Source organism: Prionailurus bengalensis, chromosome D1 (genome assembly GCF_016509475.1).
Source record: "Prionailurus bengalensis isolate Pbe53 chromosome D1, Fcat_Pben_1.1_paternal_pri, whole genome shotgun sequence".
Taxonomy (NCBI): domain Eukaryota; kingdom Metazoa; phylum Chordata; class Mammalia; order Carnivora; family Felidae; genus Prionailurus; species Prionailurus bengalensis.
Window position 1 is genome coordinate 106,028,329 of NC_057346.1, and position 14,443 is coordinate 106,042,771.

At 59.3% G+C, this 14,443-nt stretch overlaps 1 protein-coding gene across 8 annotated transcripts in view; it reads right to left on the bottom strand.

Moving 5' to 3' along the window:
* The window catches only part of SYT7 (synaptotagmin 7), a 62,567-nt gene extending 59,203 nt beyond the window's left edge, over positions 1 to 3,364 (bottom strand). For all 8 annotated transcript variants that reach the window (XM_043581341.1, XM_043581336.1, XM_043581338.1 and 5 more), the window contains exon 1: positions 3,171 to 3,364. In XM_043581341.1, coding sequence (XP_043437276.1) covers positions 3,171 to 3,201 — 31 coding nt within the window. In that variant the 5' untranslated portion in view covers positions 3,202 to 3,364. The remainder of the gene's footprint in view (positions 1 to 3,170) is intronic.
* Positions 3,365 to 14,443: the final 11,079 nt, after the last annotated feature.

Genomic DNA, 14,443 nt, shown 5'->3' on the forward strand with positions numbered 1-14,443 from the left:
GGAGGCCAGGGCCTACTAACAGGTGGGCCAGACAAGACTTGGAGTACTGCTACCCCCAGGGACAAGCTCGAAGGGCAGGCAGCCTCAGGATCGGACTTCTCTCCCAGCCCTGCTGCACTGGCCCAGACTTTCCCTCTCTGGCCTTGTGCGCTCACTCACTGCAAGGTCACCTCTCCCTCCCTTCCTCCCTCCCTGAAGCCGCCTGGCCTGCCCACTGCAACGCTGACCCCTGCAGGCCTGCTGAGGCCCTGCCCGGCCTGGGGCCTGGGTCCAAGGGACACAGGGAGGCCAGACCAGGCCAGCTTCGGGATGAACACAGGATGATGGTTGAGGGCAGGGAGAGGGCCGCATGCCTTGGGGAGGGCACAGAGAGGGGACAGAGAGGAGGTTGCAGGCACGGCTGGGGGAGGGTGGACAGAGTTTGGAGCAGAAGCCCATGGGATGTGTGGGAAGGGGGCTGGTCTTCGTTCTTCACTGGGCTCTGGCTTTTTCCCACAGTCCCTTGCTTCTGCAGAGACAGATCCCAGAAGTGCCTGGGGCCCTGGGCCCAAGTAGGTAGGGAACTCCCGGGAAGGGTCTCAGTGGCAGGGTGAATCCTGTGGAGACCAGAGTGAGCTGGCTAAGGGAGGGGGTACCTCGGGGACACTCTGGAACCAGCCTGGGAAGTGGGAGAACATAGGAGACTGAAAATGGTAAAAAGGTTGGGCCACAGGTGTTCCTGGGAGTGGGAAGAGAGGATCGGACAGACAAGGTACTGGCCCCTGGGGCACCAGAAGGAGGGGCCTGAGTCACACAGGAATTAATTTGCATATCTCACTCCCACCAGGTGCCAGCCAAAGGGGAGGTGGGGGACAGAAATGGGGGACCCAGAGCCCTCCCTGGGGGAGCAGAGTCTGGAGGGGCCTGAGGGAAGCTGGGGGTAGAGGGGAGATGTAGTCTGGCAGGAGGTGTAGGGATTCTAGGAGGTGGGCAGGGATGCCAGGGGGTACAAAGGCTAGACTGATGACTCGGGCCCCTCAGAGAGCCCCAGGGGACCAGGATCATAGGCAGATTCTGCCCTCTCCAGCCCATTTCTGGCCCCATCAGACCAACAGCCACACCAGAGAGATGTGAACCTCAACCCAGCCTGTTTCCCAGTCAGTGCTATCCCTGCCCCTGGCACTGGAGGGTCCTGAACCTGCATCTGGGCACCACAGGTCTCCACCCCCGGGGGGAGGCCTGTTTGAGGAGGGGGAAGAGGGAGAGGCCTGGGGGCTGCCAGCGTGCCAGGGGCAGCGCTAGGTTCCAGGCCCTTCGCCCAGAAGATGCCAAGTACGTCAAGTTGGCCTCCATGGAGGGGATAGAGGTACTTGGGGAGTGGTGATGTCATGGTGCCCAGGCGTGGGTGGAAAGAGGGAGGAGGGAGAGGGGATGAGGGCACAGACCCAGGCCATTGGGTTCCTCCCAGGAAAGGGGAGGCCGCCAGCATGGCAGAGTGAGGGGGCAGGGAGTGTCCTCACTGTACCCCCCCCTTCCATTCTCATACCCTAGAGCTGGCCTCTGAACTAAGCTACTGGTTCCTTCGAGGGTGATCCAGGCAAGAGAATGCCTCTGCCCTTGGTCCAAGCGCTGGAAGCTGGCAGCCTCTTGGGGGAAGATGCCAGGGTCGGTGACCTGGGTTCAGACAGATGAAGGGAAGGGTCTCCAAAGGCCATGTCCCTTCAGCCATCACCTCGAGGACACTCATAGGTGGGCATGAGGTTCCAGAGAGGGAGACTGAGTCTCTCTCACCCTTACACCCAAGTGCTGAGTGAGTGCAATGCCTGGCACCCAGTAGGTCCTGCTCAGAGGACTCACTGGGCTGCAGTGATCTGATGGTGGTGAGAGCCCGAGTCCTCAGGAGGCAGGGACAGGCTGAGGCTGCCCCTAGAGGGAGAACAAATGTGGGGCTGGGACAAGAGTGGACAAAGCTAGTGTCCACCGGGCTGCCTTCAAAAGCCTTGGGGCTCTGGGCCCCTTCTGCGAAGGGCCTTAGAGCTGTCCCTTCCCCCAGGACCCCCAACTCTGGGAGGTCAGACAGTAAGCCTGGAGGCTCCTCATTTGGGAGCAAGTCCTGGGCTCGGGTGTCTGGCTTTTAGCATCACAGAGAAACCCAGAAGCAGAGACCCTCCCTCCCCCCCCCCCCCCCGGCCGCCACCACCGCCTCCCGTTGCCAGAGCTGGCAGACTGGTGGGGTGCTGGGTCTGGGGTGGGGCACCCCAGGTGGGCGCTGAGACAGCCTGGGCAGGAGCTGCAGGGGACCTGCCTACAGGTGGGCACCGTGTGAGGAGGCGTCAGGAGCCAAGGAGGAAACGGCAGAGCAATTTCCCCAGGAAGGAGGAAAGATTCCTCGGCTTGGCTTTGAGGATGCCAAGCAGACGTGGGCTCCCGGGCCACTCCCCGGGCTCCCTCGGGAGAAAGGCAAAGGAGCCGGCCTCTCTCCCTCCCTCCCCTGACAGGACCGGAGTGAGTTTGGGGTTCTTTGCTTACCCCCCCCCCAAGCCCTGGAGCACATTCCCCTGGCACCCCCAATCTCGCCAATCTCTGCTCTCTTTCCCTTCAGGTACTCCTATCTCCTTCCTCCACGCTCCTGCGGTTCCCCACCCTCCCTCTCCGAAGCCCCCCTCCCCTGCTGCTGCACCAGATTCCCACTTGCCCCCTGGCACCCTCTCAATTCACAGTTGGCACCGCCGATGTCAGTCTGCTCCTCGGTGCCCACAACCTTGGCCCAAAGCTGCCTGGGATCCTCCTCCCGGGGTCCCCCAGCCCCGGCACCCGGGGGCACTGGTGCTGGGGACCCAGGGGTGCCTCTTGAGGGTACTGCCCGGTTCCCGCGGGGGCAGTGGCTCCTCGCTCCGCCACACACGTTGTCCTTGGGCTGCTGGGGGGTGAGGGAGGGGGGGAGGTCCTTGTGGGGACACTGCGAAGCCGGCGCCGGGCATCAAGCCTGGCAGCGCCCGGACTGCGGGGGCCGGGGTCCGAGCCGCTGCAGCTCAAGCCCGCGCCCCCGGGGCTGGGATGACCTCGTGGAGGGGGGTGGGGGGGAGGGAGTCTGTGCGGCTCCCGGGCCGGGGCTCCGAGACGGCGCCCGGCGCTGCCGCCGTCCTGCCTGCCGGTGCGGGGCGCCCCAGCCCGCGCGGGGCCGCGCTTACCTGGGCTGGCCGCCTCCGGGTCCCGGTACATGGTCCCCTCGTCGCCGGCTCCCTCCGGGCTCCTCAGAGCCTCCCGCGGCCGCGCGCTGCTCCGCCGCCGCTGCAGGGCATGGGGCCGGACGACCCCCGGGGGCGGGTCCGAGGGCGGGGGCCTCGCGGGCTGCACCGAGCCGCGGAGCCGGGGAGCGGGGGCCGCCCGCCAGCCCTCCCGCCCGCCCGCCGAGCACGCTGCCGCCGCCGCCGCCGCCGCCGCCGCCGAGCCGAGCCGAGCCTCCTCCCTCCGGCCTGCGCGCCGCGTGTGCGCGCCGGAGCGTGTGTGAGTGTGTACGAGGCCGTGTGTATGTGTGTGTGTGAGCGCGTGTGTGAGCGCGCCCCGGGCACCGCCGGCGCCGCCCGCCCGCTGCCGAGCGCCGCTGCCACCGCCACCGCTGCCGCCTGCGCCCGCTGCTGCCCGCTGCCGGCCGCGCCGCCGCACTGCAGCCCGCGCCCGCCGCCGCCCGGAGCCGCCCCGAGGGCACCAAGGCCGCCCCGCGCGCCCCGCCCGCGGCCCCCGCGGGGAGGGCGCGGAGCCCTCGGGTGGGTCCTGCGAGCTTGCGGGACCCGCCGCACTGGCGCGACCAGCCCGGCCGGCGCGCCCCCGAAGGCAGCGGCTTCGAATCCGGCAGGGCGGGGTAGCCGGCCGCCTCCTCCGAGGTGCCCTTTGACTCCGTTCCAAAAGGCGTGGAAACCCACTCCGGGTTTTCCGCTTGGTGGCGGCTCGAGGGCGTCAGCTCGGGACTCGACACCGCGGCGGGCCCGGGAAGCCGGGCTGGTGTGCGCGAAAACCAGGAGTGGATTTTTTTTTTTTTTTTTTTTTTTTTTTTGCCAGCGCTGAGCCTGGGTCCGCCACGCTGGCCATCCCCTGAATTTGAACACAGTTGGGGCAGGGAGGACCAGAATCGCCACCCCCACTGGCAGACTGGACCTAGTGACCCTCTTCACTCAACCTAGCCGCAAAAAAGGAAGAAAACAGACATTTCAGCCGTCCATCCATCCCTCTCCTGTGCTGCTCCTTCACTTGGCCCCCTTTCCCTTTCCTGGATCCCAGCACTTCAAGGCAAGAAAGAATTCCCTCCTTCCAACCCTGGGGGCTCTCTTGGCTCTCTTGGCTCTCTCAGCTCCTCTGTCAGTTCAGCCCAGTGGGAATCAGGTGAACCCTAGAATGGCAAGTGTTTGATTCTGGGGCAGAGAGGAGAAGGGGCCCTTCTCCCCCAAAGTTTCAAAGCCTGGAACTGAACTATGGGTGGTTTCAGGTACAGAGACCTCCCTGCACACTCATACACACCTAATCAACCACACCACCGCCTCCCCCCTACACACACATGCACAGGCACACAAACACAGGAGATACAGACATTGAAGCATTGCACAGTAAGGGGCCCGCCCCTACCCTAAACTGAAGGGGTTAGGCAGGAGGGCAAAGCATCTCCCCTTCCCCCTGGCCCAGCTACAGCATCCTGCCCTCCTTTCCACTGTGAATGAAATTCAAAGGTGAGCTAAAATCAAGATTCCTCATCCCACCCGGACAAATGCACTTAACTGACTTTATACTGCACAGCTCACAACTAGCCACACCTCCACCTTCCCAGAGCACAAGTAGGCAGCCAGCACCCACAGGGCCAAACCTGTCTCAATCTCCCCCAGTACTCTCTCTCTCTCTCTCTCTCTCTCTCTCTCTCTCTCGCGTGCGCGCGCGCACACACACACACACACCCCATACCCTTGAACTTGTATGGAGCCTATTATACACACATTCACTCACCTCCACCCACAGCTTTTCCGTTGAGAAACAGATAAGGAAATTCCCCCAAGCAAACCTCCATGAAGAGTGTTCCGGTGCAGAACAGATTTCCTTGGATTGAATGTTCTAATTAAAAATGGAAGGGGAAAAAAAAAAAGGTATCCGAAGATCTTAGCCCATAATTAGTCCCTGGCCAGAAATCTCAGCCCTCGTCCCCTGCTCAAGGGCCATTATGTTTCATATACCCTGCAGCTGTCCTTACCTACATGCAGCCAAGAATCCGGTATATATCCACATACTCCTTTTTGGCAAATCCCAGAAAGCCAAGCCAACAGGCTGGGACTCCGGGGTCTCCAGTCTTGACTTGTTCCTGCTCCCCCACCCCCCTCCCACAGGTGCCCCTCTCAGCGCTCTAGCTGGTAAAGACCAAATAGCCCACTTCTTCCCACCCCTACCTCATGTCATCAACGGGCACCACATAGCAAGGTTCCTGCCCAGGAATCTGCCCACCTATCGACCTGAGAGTCCAGATGGCGACAGCAGAATTCATCACTGCAACTCAACAGATCTTTGTAAGCATTTAGAATCATGGAGCTTTTCAGAGTTGGCGGGGACGGAACCTCTGAGAGGCCACCACTCGGGCGACAGATGGTGGAGACAAAGTCTCTATAGGGGGAAAGAACTGGCCAGGCAGCCAAGGGCCCAGAGCTAGCAGCCCAGGGAGCTGGCAGGAGAACCGAGAGGAGACCCTTGGTGCTGGCTCCAGCCTTTTGCCAACCACTATGAGATTCACCAGCAGGCCTAGTGCTTGCTCCCATCTGAGAGCTTACAGTCTGTCCCTTTCAAACATAAAAATCCCAATCTCATTCGCTCCCAGGAGGTATTAGACAGCCACTGTTCCAGAACGTCAGAGATGGACAGTCCTTCAGACATACTGGATAAATCTCATGAGATACGGCGGTGGAAACTGAGGCTCTGGGACATCGGGAATCTCAGCGGGGTTGTATTTCCTGCCTGCATCACTGACACAGGGAAAGCTCTGAAGACGCCCTTTCTCTGGGCCTCATTCGCTCTGTCTAGGGCATGCAGAATCATGGGGGAAGAGAAAGAATACAGACTTATGTGGCCCTGCTATTCATAGCTGTGTGGCCGGAGGCAGACTACCTGTCGCCACTCACTGGTCCTCAGTTTCCTCATCCACACGGCGGAGAGAAAAACACCACCTATACCCTTCAATTGTCACAAAGATGAAATGGTACCGGGAAGGCACTTAAAATGATACTCGGAACATAGAAACTTATTCTTGGTAGATATTGAACACACTCCTCAGTGCCATGTTTTGCCTGTCAAGGAAGTTCCTCCAGATGTCTGACCTCGAACCGTTCTGCTGCATTTGAAGGCTGCTCTCTCCTGCTGGAGCGTGAATCAGAGCCAAGCCAACTGTGAGTCCCTGTTTCCTGAGCACTCACAGAGGACTGGGCACAGGCAGGAAATGAAGTGTGCGGCGTGAGCGGGCCCTGTGAGAAAAGAGATCAGAGGGTGGGAATCAGTCCTCTTCTGCCCTCAGGTCAGGTCCCTCAAAGGTGAGGGCCCGGGCCTCTGGTTTTCTGCCTCTCCCCTACCCCTTCCCCCCAGTAGAGGGGGGCCCAGAGACAGCCTCTCGTTCTGTGACGCTGTGCTGTGCGGCTTCTTTGTCCCCGGGTTCCGTGACGTGGCAGGAAATGCTTGCAGCCCCTGGTTCCCCCAAGGAATGCCACACTGAGTACAGTGGGCCCCTCAGGCCTATTTCCGATCTGGTGTGGTCATTAGGGCCCAGATGTCCCGGGTCGACCTCGGCTTCAGCTTCCGGAGCAGCACGAGCCGGGAGGGACGTTCTGTCCCTCAGGAGCAGAGACCAGGCCCGCACCCTCCTCAACAGGGCCCCCGAGGCCGCCCGGCTCTGTTGCTAGGCCGCGGCTGGAGGCAGGGCGCCTGGGTTCCCCTCAGGTCTCTCTACCTGACATGGTCTCTGTTGCGGCTGTCTCCCCACAGCTTCTGTCCCCCCCTACCCTACCCCCTGCGCCACGGGCTGAATTATTAATAAAAATGCTGAGGAAGCTGTTTGTACAGCTCCCATGACAGAACAAACACACCTCTCTCCTTACCACCAGCCGTGTGGCGAGAGGCTCGGGCTGGGCATTTGCCTGATTCAGGACGGACGGGCTGAGACCAGAGCCAGAGGGCAGCTTTGAAGGGCAGCAAGCAGAGCCCGCTGATGTGAGAGAGCAGCAGCGAGGATGAGCTCTTCGGCCCTGTCCCTGCTGTGTCTCCCCCTCCCTCCTCCGCCGAGGGCAAGAGTCTGGAGAGGGCAGAAGCGCGAAACGCACAGACATCACCTTCCCCGGGAAGGACCTGGCCACAGAGTCCTAGAAGGCAGCCCTGGCCATTTCTACGGCCACCTCGTCCCAATGGAGACTGAATCGATGCTCGCTGAGCAGTCACCTCTTGTCCCCAGACCCGGGGAACCACGGAATCTCGGACGCTTAGCCAAGGCTGCGTCCCACGTGTCACGCTTCTGCCGGCCTCTGCTATGGAGGCATCCACCATCCAGGGAAGCATCCCAGACTTCAACTCTGGACTTGCCTCTGCCACCACCTGGGTGTTTGGCTTTGGCCGGTGACTCGACCACTCTGGGCCTCAATTTTCTCATCCATAAAACAGGGCTATAAATGCACCACATAGGTATGGAGAATATACTGGGGAGATAGGGGCTGGGTGTCTTTCTTGGCTCCCTTGCAGCAAGGCACCTGGCACCTCCCAGGCACCGAGGACTCTGCCCTAAGCTGACCTTCCATAGCCCTGAGTACCCATTCCATATCCTAGGGTCATGTTGCCAGAAACCCCTTCTGTGCTCCCAACCCCACCCACATCCTTTCTCCCAGAAACCTCCTCCCCATCTGGATTCTGTCCCTAAGTCTCTCTCTCTCTCTCCATTGTCACCCTGCCACCCCCCCCACCCCCACCCCCATGTGCTTGGCTCAGCCCCTCAAACTCCAAAAGATGAAAGCTGGTGCCCCTTCTCCTTGCCAGCTGCTGCGTGGGATAGTCCCAGGCTCAGTCAGAATCTTGGCCTTAGGCCTCTGTTTTGAGATACCCCCCACCTCTCTTGGTCTGGGGCAACACTGGGCCCTCGATATAGACTGAGAGCCATGAGAGCCAGTGAGATGCCCTTATCAGGATGCATTGTAGAAGCACCTTGGCTTGCCAATTTCAAGCTGAGTGCCCTGGGGTAAGCCACTTAATCCTTCTGAGCCCCAGTTTACCGGTCTGTACTACAAGCAGTTTGGTTTTTTGTCTTGATTTCACCTTGGACTCCTTTGGGAATCTCCTAAACTCCAGGGACCTCTCCTCCCTAGACAAATGCATATTCAAATATAGACACATTTTGCCCCCGTAATTGGGTGGGAGGGGGTCCTACAGGTTTCAGATTCAAATCTCTGGCTCAGAGGCCTACAAGGTTGCTTCCAATTCCAACAGTGTGCCCAGGCGTCTGCCCTGCTCCTCTGCCCACAGTGATTCTTGGGTCACGGTGGGGGTGGGCTGGTGGTCTATCCCCACCATTTCTCCCTCCTGTCTCATTGGCCCCCTCCCCCAGCACTTGCTGTGGCTGGAACCAGCTTGCCGGCGGTTCAGACCAGCCTTTCAGTACCTCTTGGAGGCTACCGAACAGGCTTCACCTACCTGCCTTTCAAGGTATTTAAAGGTTCTTTGACCAAATGCTTTTTGATCCTCCGCTGATGGGAACCAAGCAAGCGGAGGCTCTCACCAATGGCCCCCCTCCCTCCATATATTAGTGACTAAGAGCTCTTTTGATATTGCAGAAGCCTTCTGTGGTTTGTTCAAAGCCGTGGGCCTTGTGGCCACCTCCCCTGGAGACCCAAGCCGGTCAGCTCCAGCCGCCACCGCCCACCCCCAGCGGTGGCCTAGTTAATAGGGGCCTCCCAGCGCTAGACGGCTCCCGCCTGTAACTGTGAGACCCCAGACCTGAGCCCAGCTGGTAGAGGGGCCGTTTCAGTAAAGCCCCGCTCCTCCCAGGGGGCCCTCGCCCGGTTCAGGTAAGATAGGATCAGAGTCAGGGGTCTCCCAGACCCTGGGGAAACACGCCTCTTCTTCCCGCCCAACTTGGGCTGCACAGAAGGGCATGCGACCCACGGGATTGATTAACCTGTCTCCAGGGTCCAGTAAATGTGATCCCTTAGCCTGAAGCTGAGAAGGGGAAACTGAGGCTTTGAGAAGTCCCAGGTCCAGGCCTATAAGCCGGCACCCACCGACCCGAGAGCTTCGCCGGCTCTGCAAGCCCCCTTTCACAGCCAGCGTCACTGTGTCCCCCGCGCTCCCGCTCCTGCAGGGCCGAGCAGAAGGCCCTGACGTGGGCCCCAGCTGCAGCCTCCGTGCGGGGCAGGGACGAGGCATTGGGTTCAGGGCCGCCACTGCCCCACGACGACGGGCGCCCCCAGCGCCGCGGCGGCGGTTCTCGCCAACTTGGACGGACCCACCCATAGCGCCTGGAGTCTCCCGCGGGGCGGGGGCCGGGGCGGAGATGCGCGTGCGCGGAGGGGGCGCCGCGGAGCCCGCGTGAGCTGGTGAATTACCGAGTGCGGGAGAGGACGCGTCCGCCCCCGCCCCAGAGGAGGAGGCGCCGGTGCTCCCAGGTCGGGGGGCCATGACACGCCCCGAAGGAGCCCCAACACTGGACTGAGGCCCCAACCCGGCGCCCCAGCTGGAGTTGAAGACTGCAGTGGAGGTGGGGTCCTGTTTCTCAGCACCCAGAGAGCTGTGACCACCCCTGTTCCAGGATGCCTGGCTCTGCACTTGGGAGGATAACAGGAGAGAGCTGGGCGAGTTCAGGTCCCCTGGCTCCCTCCCTCTTAAAGGCTCCTTGGGCTGCTGGGCTTTTGGGGCCGGCCAGACCAAGCACCAGAATCCAATCCTGGCCTTGTCATCATTATAATAGCGGCAGCCACCATTTATTGAACTCTGAGGGCTTGACAGGCCCAAGTGCCAAGTGCATAATAAGCATTACCCCACTTGGTAGTCACAGCAATCCCATGACGAAGTCTGGTTGTGATCCCCTCCCAAAGGTGAAGAGGCTGAGAATCAGAGGGGGTCTGGCCTGCCTGAGGTCACAAAACAGAGGGGTGGGGGCAGCTGGGAGTCCCACGCAGCTCTGACCAGTTCTAGAGTCTAAGCCTTCCACCACTAGGCTCACTTTCTTTCACCTCGGAGCTTTCTGGAGGCTGGGCAGGCCCCAGCTTCTGCCCTTCAGCCCAGTTTGGTCCAGCTCATGGGAGATAAGGGCTGGAGCAGAGGTGGGGCAGCACTGGAAAAGAGTGGGACCACCCCCCAATTCTCTGGCTGCTCCATTTCCTCCTGGATCCTCTCTCTTAGCCCCCCCCCCCCCTGCCCAACTGTGCACGTCCCCCAAGGCTTTGTCCTCAGCTGTCATCTTCTTTCTCATCCCACACTCTCTCCTGTGTGAGCTCATCCACTCGAATCGCTGCAGCCCAACTCCCGGCTCTATGTCTGGGGCCCTGACCTCCCTCCCAGGCTGGCATCTGCCTTCCTGATGCATCCCCTCCCCTCCCTCCATGCCTTGCCCCATGGAGTAAATTCATTACCTGCTTTAGAGCGGCTCCTCCCTGGGACCACTCAATACCAACCCAGTGACCTCCCTCCCTCATCATGCTGCTTGCTCCTGAGCTCTCCGCAGGCCAGCCCTCCCTCCCCCCTAAGGCCTTTGATGGCTCCCCTCAGCCTGTGGAGTCTCGTACAGGAAACTTTGCCTGAAGCAGAGTCCTCCCCAAAATGAGGACCCTGCCCTCCTTGTCCTTCCCTGCCTCCTCCTGATGCCCTGCTTCAATTAAAAACCATTCCTGAATTTCTGCCATGTGGTCCCACCCTTCAGAGCTTCATCTCAAAGGCCACTTCTTCCAAGGAGCTGTCCCTGATTCTCCCAGGTGAGTTTGAACTCTCCTTTCCTGCGGCCTCAGCACTACTTGGATGGAATTGTCCACTGTAGTCGTATTTGTATACCTCTCCAATCCTGCTCTCTGCCCACCTCTCTCACATATGCAATGGCCTGGGAGTTCCTTTAAAGGTAAGGGTGGTCCATCACTATTCTCAACTTCATTCGTTTTTGAAAAACTGATCCATTTAGTGAACTGAGTAGCTACTACGTGCTAGGTACTGCATGTACAGGACCTCTCTGCTCTGGGCTCCTCCTCTGGGTGACTGGAATACAGTGGGACAAGGGCACTGATGGAGGGATGCTCAGGGCACATTCCGGGATAACTTTGCCCTGGGCAAGCATTTCCTCAGGCTCCTGAATGCCAGGCCCTGGCCCCGGGTACGATGGGGGAATGCAAGCAGGAGTAAGACCAAGCCCTGCCCTCCAGGATTGTAGATCCATAGAAACAATATGATATGTGTCCAAATATGGCTCTGACCAAAGTGCTATGAGATCACAGGAGACGGAATAATGACTTTGGCCCTGGGGAAATCTAGAAGTTTCTCGAATGCCTAGTACTTGCACCAAGTCGGAGCTTCTTAAATCTTTGCTGAATTTAACTGGGTGGGAGAAGGGGCTATAGCGGAGACTGAAGAAGACAAGGAAAGTTACAAGGAGGGAAGGGCAATGACAGAGCATTTTCATAACACTTGCAGAAAGTGGCCTTGCCGCCCACCCCAGAGGGATGTCTTGTGGATGAATGAGATCATGAGTGTGCAGTGTTCTGAACTCTTGGGAAGAAAGGATCTCTCTCTCTATGTATATATATATCACTGACATTATTAGTCTATTCCTGTCCGACCAGTAAGTCGTTCTTTCCAGGGAGCCTGTATCCCCCTGGGAAAATCAGGTGTACCCTAGGACAGCTTGATTCTCTCTTTGGGTCTCAGTTTCTCCATGGAACGAGGTGGTCCTGAATGTCTCTGGCTCCTCCAGGCAGCTGCTCTGTGGGACAGCTGTGCCTGCCCAGGAGATGCCCTCTGTCTTACCCTGCCCAGCACACCCTGGGCTGAGCACAGGAATCCGTATGATGTCACAAAGGCCGCTCCCAGTCTTGTCTTGCGAGTTAAACAAGGGCATGCAGAAAATGAGACAAGTGTGGACTTTTTGCCCTGAATGTCCCCCCTGTCAATCTTGGGGTAGAGGCTGCGGGCCTGCATGCTGTGTGGGCCCCCGTGTGTGGACCCCTCCATCCAGGTCCAGGGTCTGGGTTCCCCTGGGCAGGACCGAGCCTTCTCCAAAGCCTCACGGGCTTCTCCCTTTATGGCCAGAGTGTTGGGGTACAAAATGCCCCCCATGAACAGGGATGGGGACTGTCGTAGGGGAGACAGAAACATCTACCAAAAACCTCCTTTACCCCCTTGCCTGTGTGCTTCTTGCTCGTTCACTGTGCTTGGCTACTATGTGTCTCTACCCCTTCCTATAAATCAGACACCCTGGCCGTGTCCCTGCCTCCCCTCTTCTTCTTACCTGGCACACGTAATTGGTGACCAGGCCTGGCCTCCCCCCTCCCCGGCTATCTCTCCGGTCCTTCTCAACACCCCTGCCCTCACCCACGTCCTCTTGTGTCTCACCAGCTTCCTCCCTGGGTCCCCTCCTCTGCCTCCTGCTGGCTCCCCTCCCATCCACTGTCCTGTGCACCAAAGCGCAGGTGCAAGCAGGTACGACCATGTCGTCGTCCAGCTCGAAGCCCAAAGCAGTGGGTCCCCACCGCTCTTGGGGAAAAGTTCCTCTCCTGTCTGGCAGGCAGGGCCATCTTGACCTCCCCAGAGAGGTGAAGTGATCTGTGAGGAAGAGTTAGGGAAAAGATGGTGTTGGGGACACATTTCAGAGAGAGGGATGGGCGAGTGCAGAGGTGGGAGAGGTAATGATGCCCGGTGTGGGAAAAGTCTGAAACCTGACTGGGGCGGGTGTTCCCGGGGCATCGGGCACACCTACTGTGTGCCAGGCGCTGCCCTCATGCTGGGCCTACAGCAGTGACCAAAACAAAGATCTCGTCGGGGAGCTGGTGTCTAGCAGGGGGAGAGAGGCAATGGTAAGTAAATGTCATACGACGTTAGGACATGATGAGTGTGGTAGGGAAAACCGAGGGTGGGGAGAAGTGAGGGTTATCAGGAATGCTGGGGATGGATTGAGGAGGTGACGTGTGGGCAAAGACTTGAGGGAAATGAGAGATTTAGTCTTGTGGCTACACGGGAAGCAGTATAGGAATAGGAAATAGTCAGTGCAAAGGCCCTGGGGTACAGCTGTGCTTAGAGGATTTGAAGCACAGCCAGGAGGCTTGTGGGGCTGGAGCAGAGTGAATGAGGCAGTAAGGAACTGGAGAGGAGGTCCGGAGAGAAAGGGGGAGTGGGGAGAGCAGGTCACCGCAGGAACTGTGGAAGACGGGAAGCTTCTGGAATATCTGGCGAGGTGGAGGGACATGAGCTGACTCCTACTCTCAAAGGATCATGCCGGCTGTGTGTTGAGGGAGCAGGCGCAGGGAGACCAGTCAGGAGGCTGTCGCAATGATCCACGTGAGAATCAATGGCAACTCAGACCAAGGTAGATGCCGTGGGGGTGGTGGGTTCTGGATCTATTTTGAAGGCAGGACCGACAGGATTTCCTGATGGATTGGATGTGGGTCATGAGAAAAAGGGAGGAGGCAACCTCACCCCCAAGGTTTGGGCCCGAGCAATGGAAGGATAGGATTGCCATCACCCGGAATGGGCAGCTGCCATTAGAGCAACACTCTTTCTGTCTTCTTTTCATTATTGCCCACCCAGAGAGAACCTTTGTAGACATTTTTCCAACGGTCATCGCCTCTGTAATTCTCACACCGGAATTCAAGTGATAGCATGATGCTATAATGCATATGCGTTTATGGGCTTTGGCCCTTTGGAGGGTCACAGACCGTTGCAGCATCGAAACGTTTTCGTTCCCCGAGAACTAATTTCACCCCCTCGGGGGCGATGGCGGCCCCGCAGAGGGTGCGTGGTTCCAGCGAGTGGCCTGCAGGAGAGGAGCTCAGGTTGGAGCTGTCTGCTCCAAGGAGGAGGCGTCGAAGCCACAGCTGGGTGTTCGAGGCCCAGGCTGCAGGTATGGGTTTGGCCGTCACGGGCATACAGCCTCTGCTTGAAGCAGTGAGCCCAGAGATGGCCGGTAGTGAGTACAGACAGAGACGAGGACCAGGCTGGGGGCTGGGAGAAGAGAAGGAGCCAGCAGAGGAGACCACGAAGGAAGGCGCGGAGAGGTTGGAGAGAACCAAGCAAGCACTGCCAGAGGCCTGGGAGCCAAGGGGAAAGAGTCGTTTACGGGGGAGGGGGCGCCAAACTGTGTCAAACGCGGTGGGGAGGCCACTGGAGATCTTGATGGAGTGTGGGAGGAGGGGGTGAAAGCCGGATTGGAGTGGTTTCAGCGGAACAGGAGGAGGGGAGCAGTGACAGCTCTGAGGAGCGTCCCTGCAGA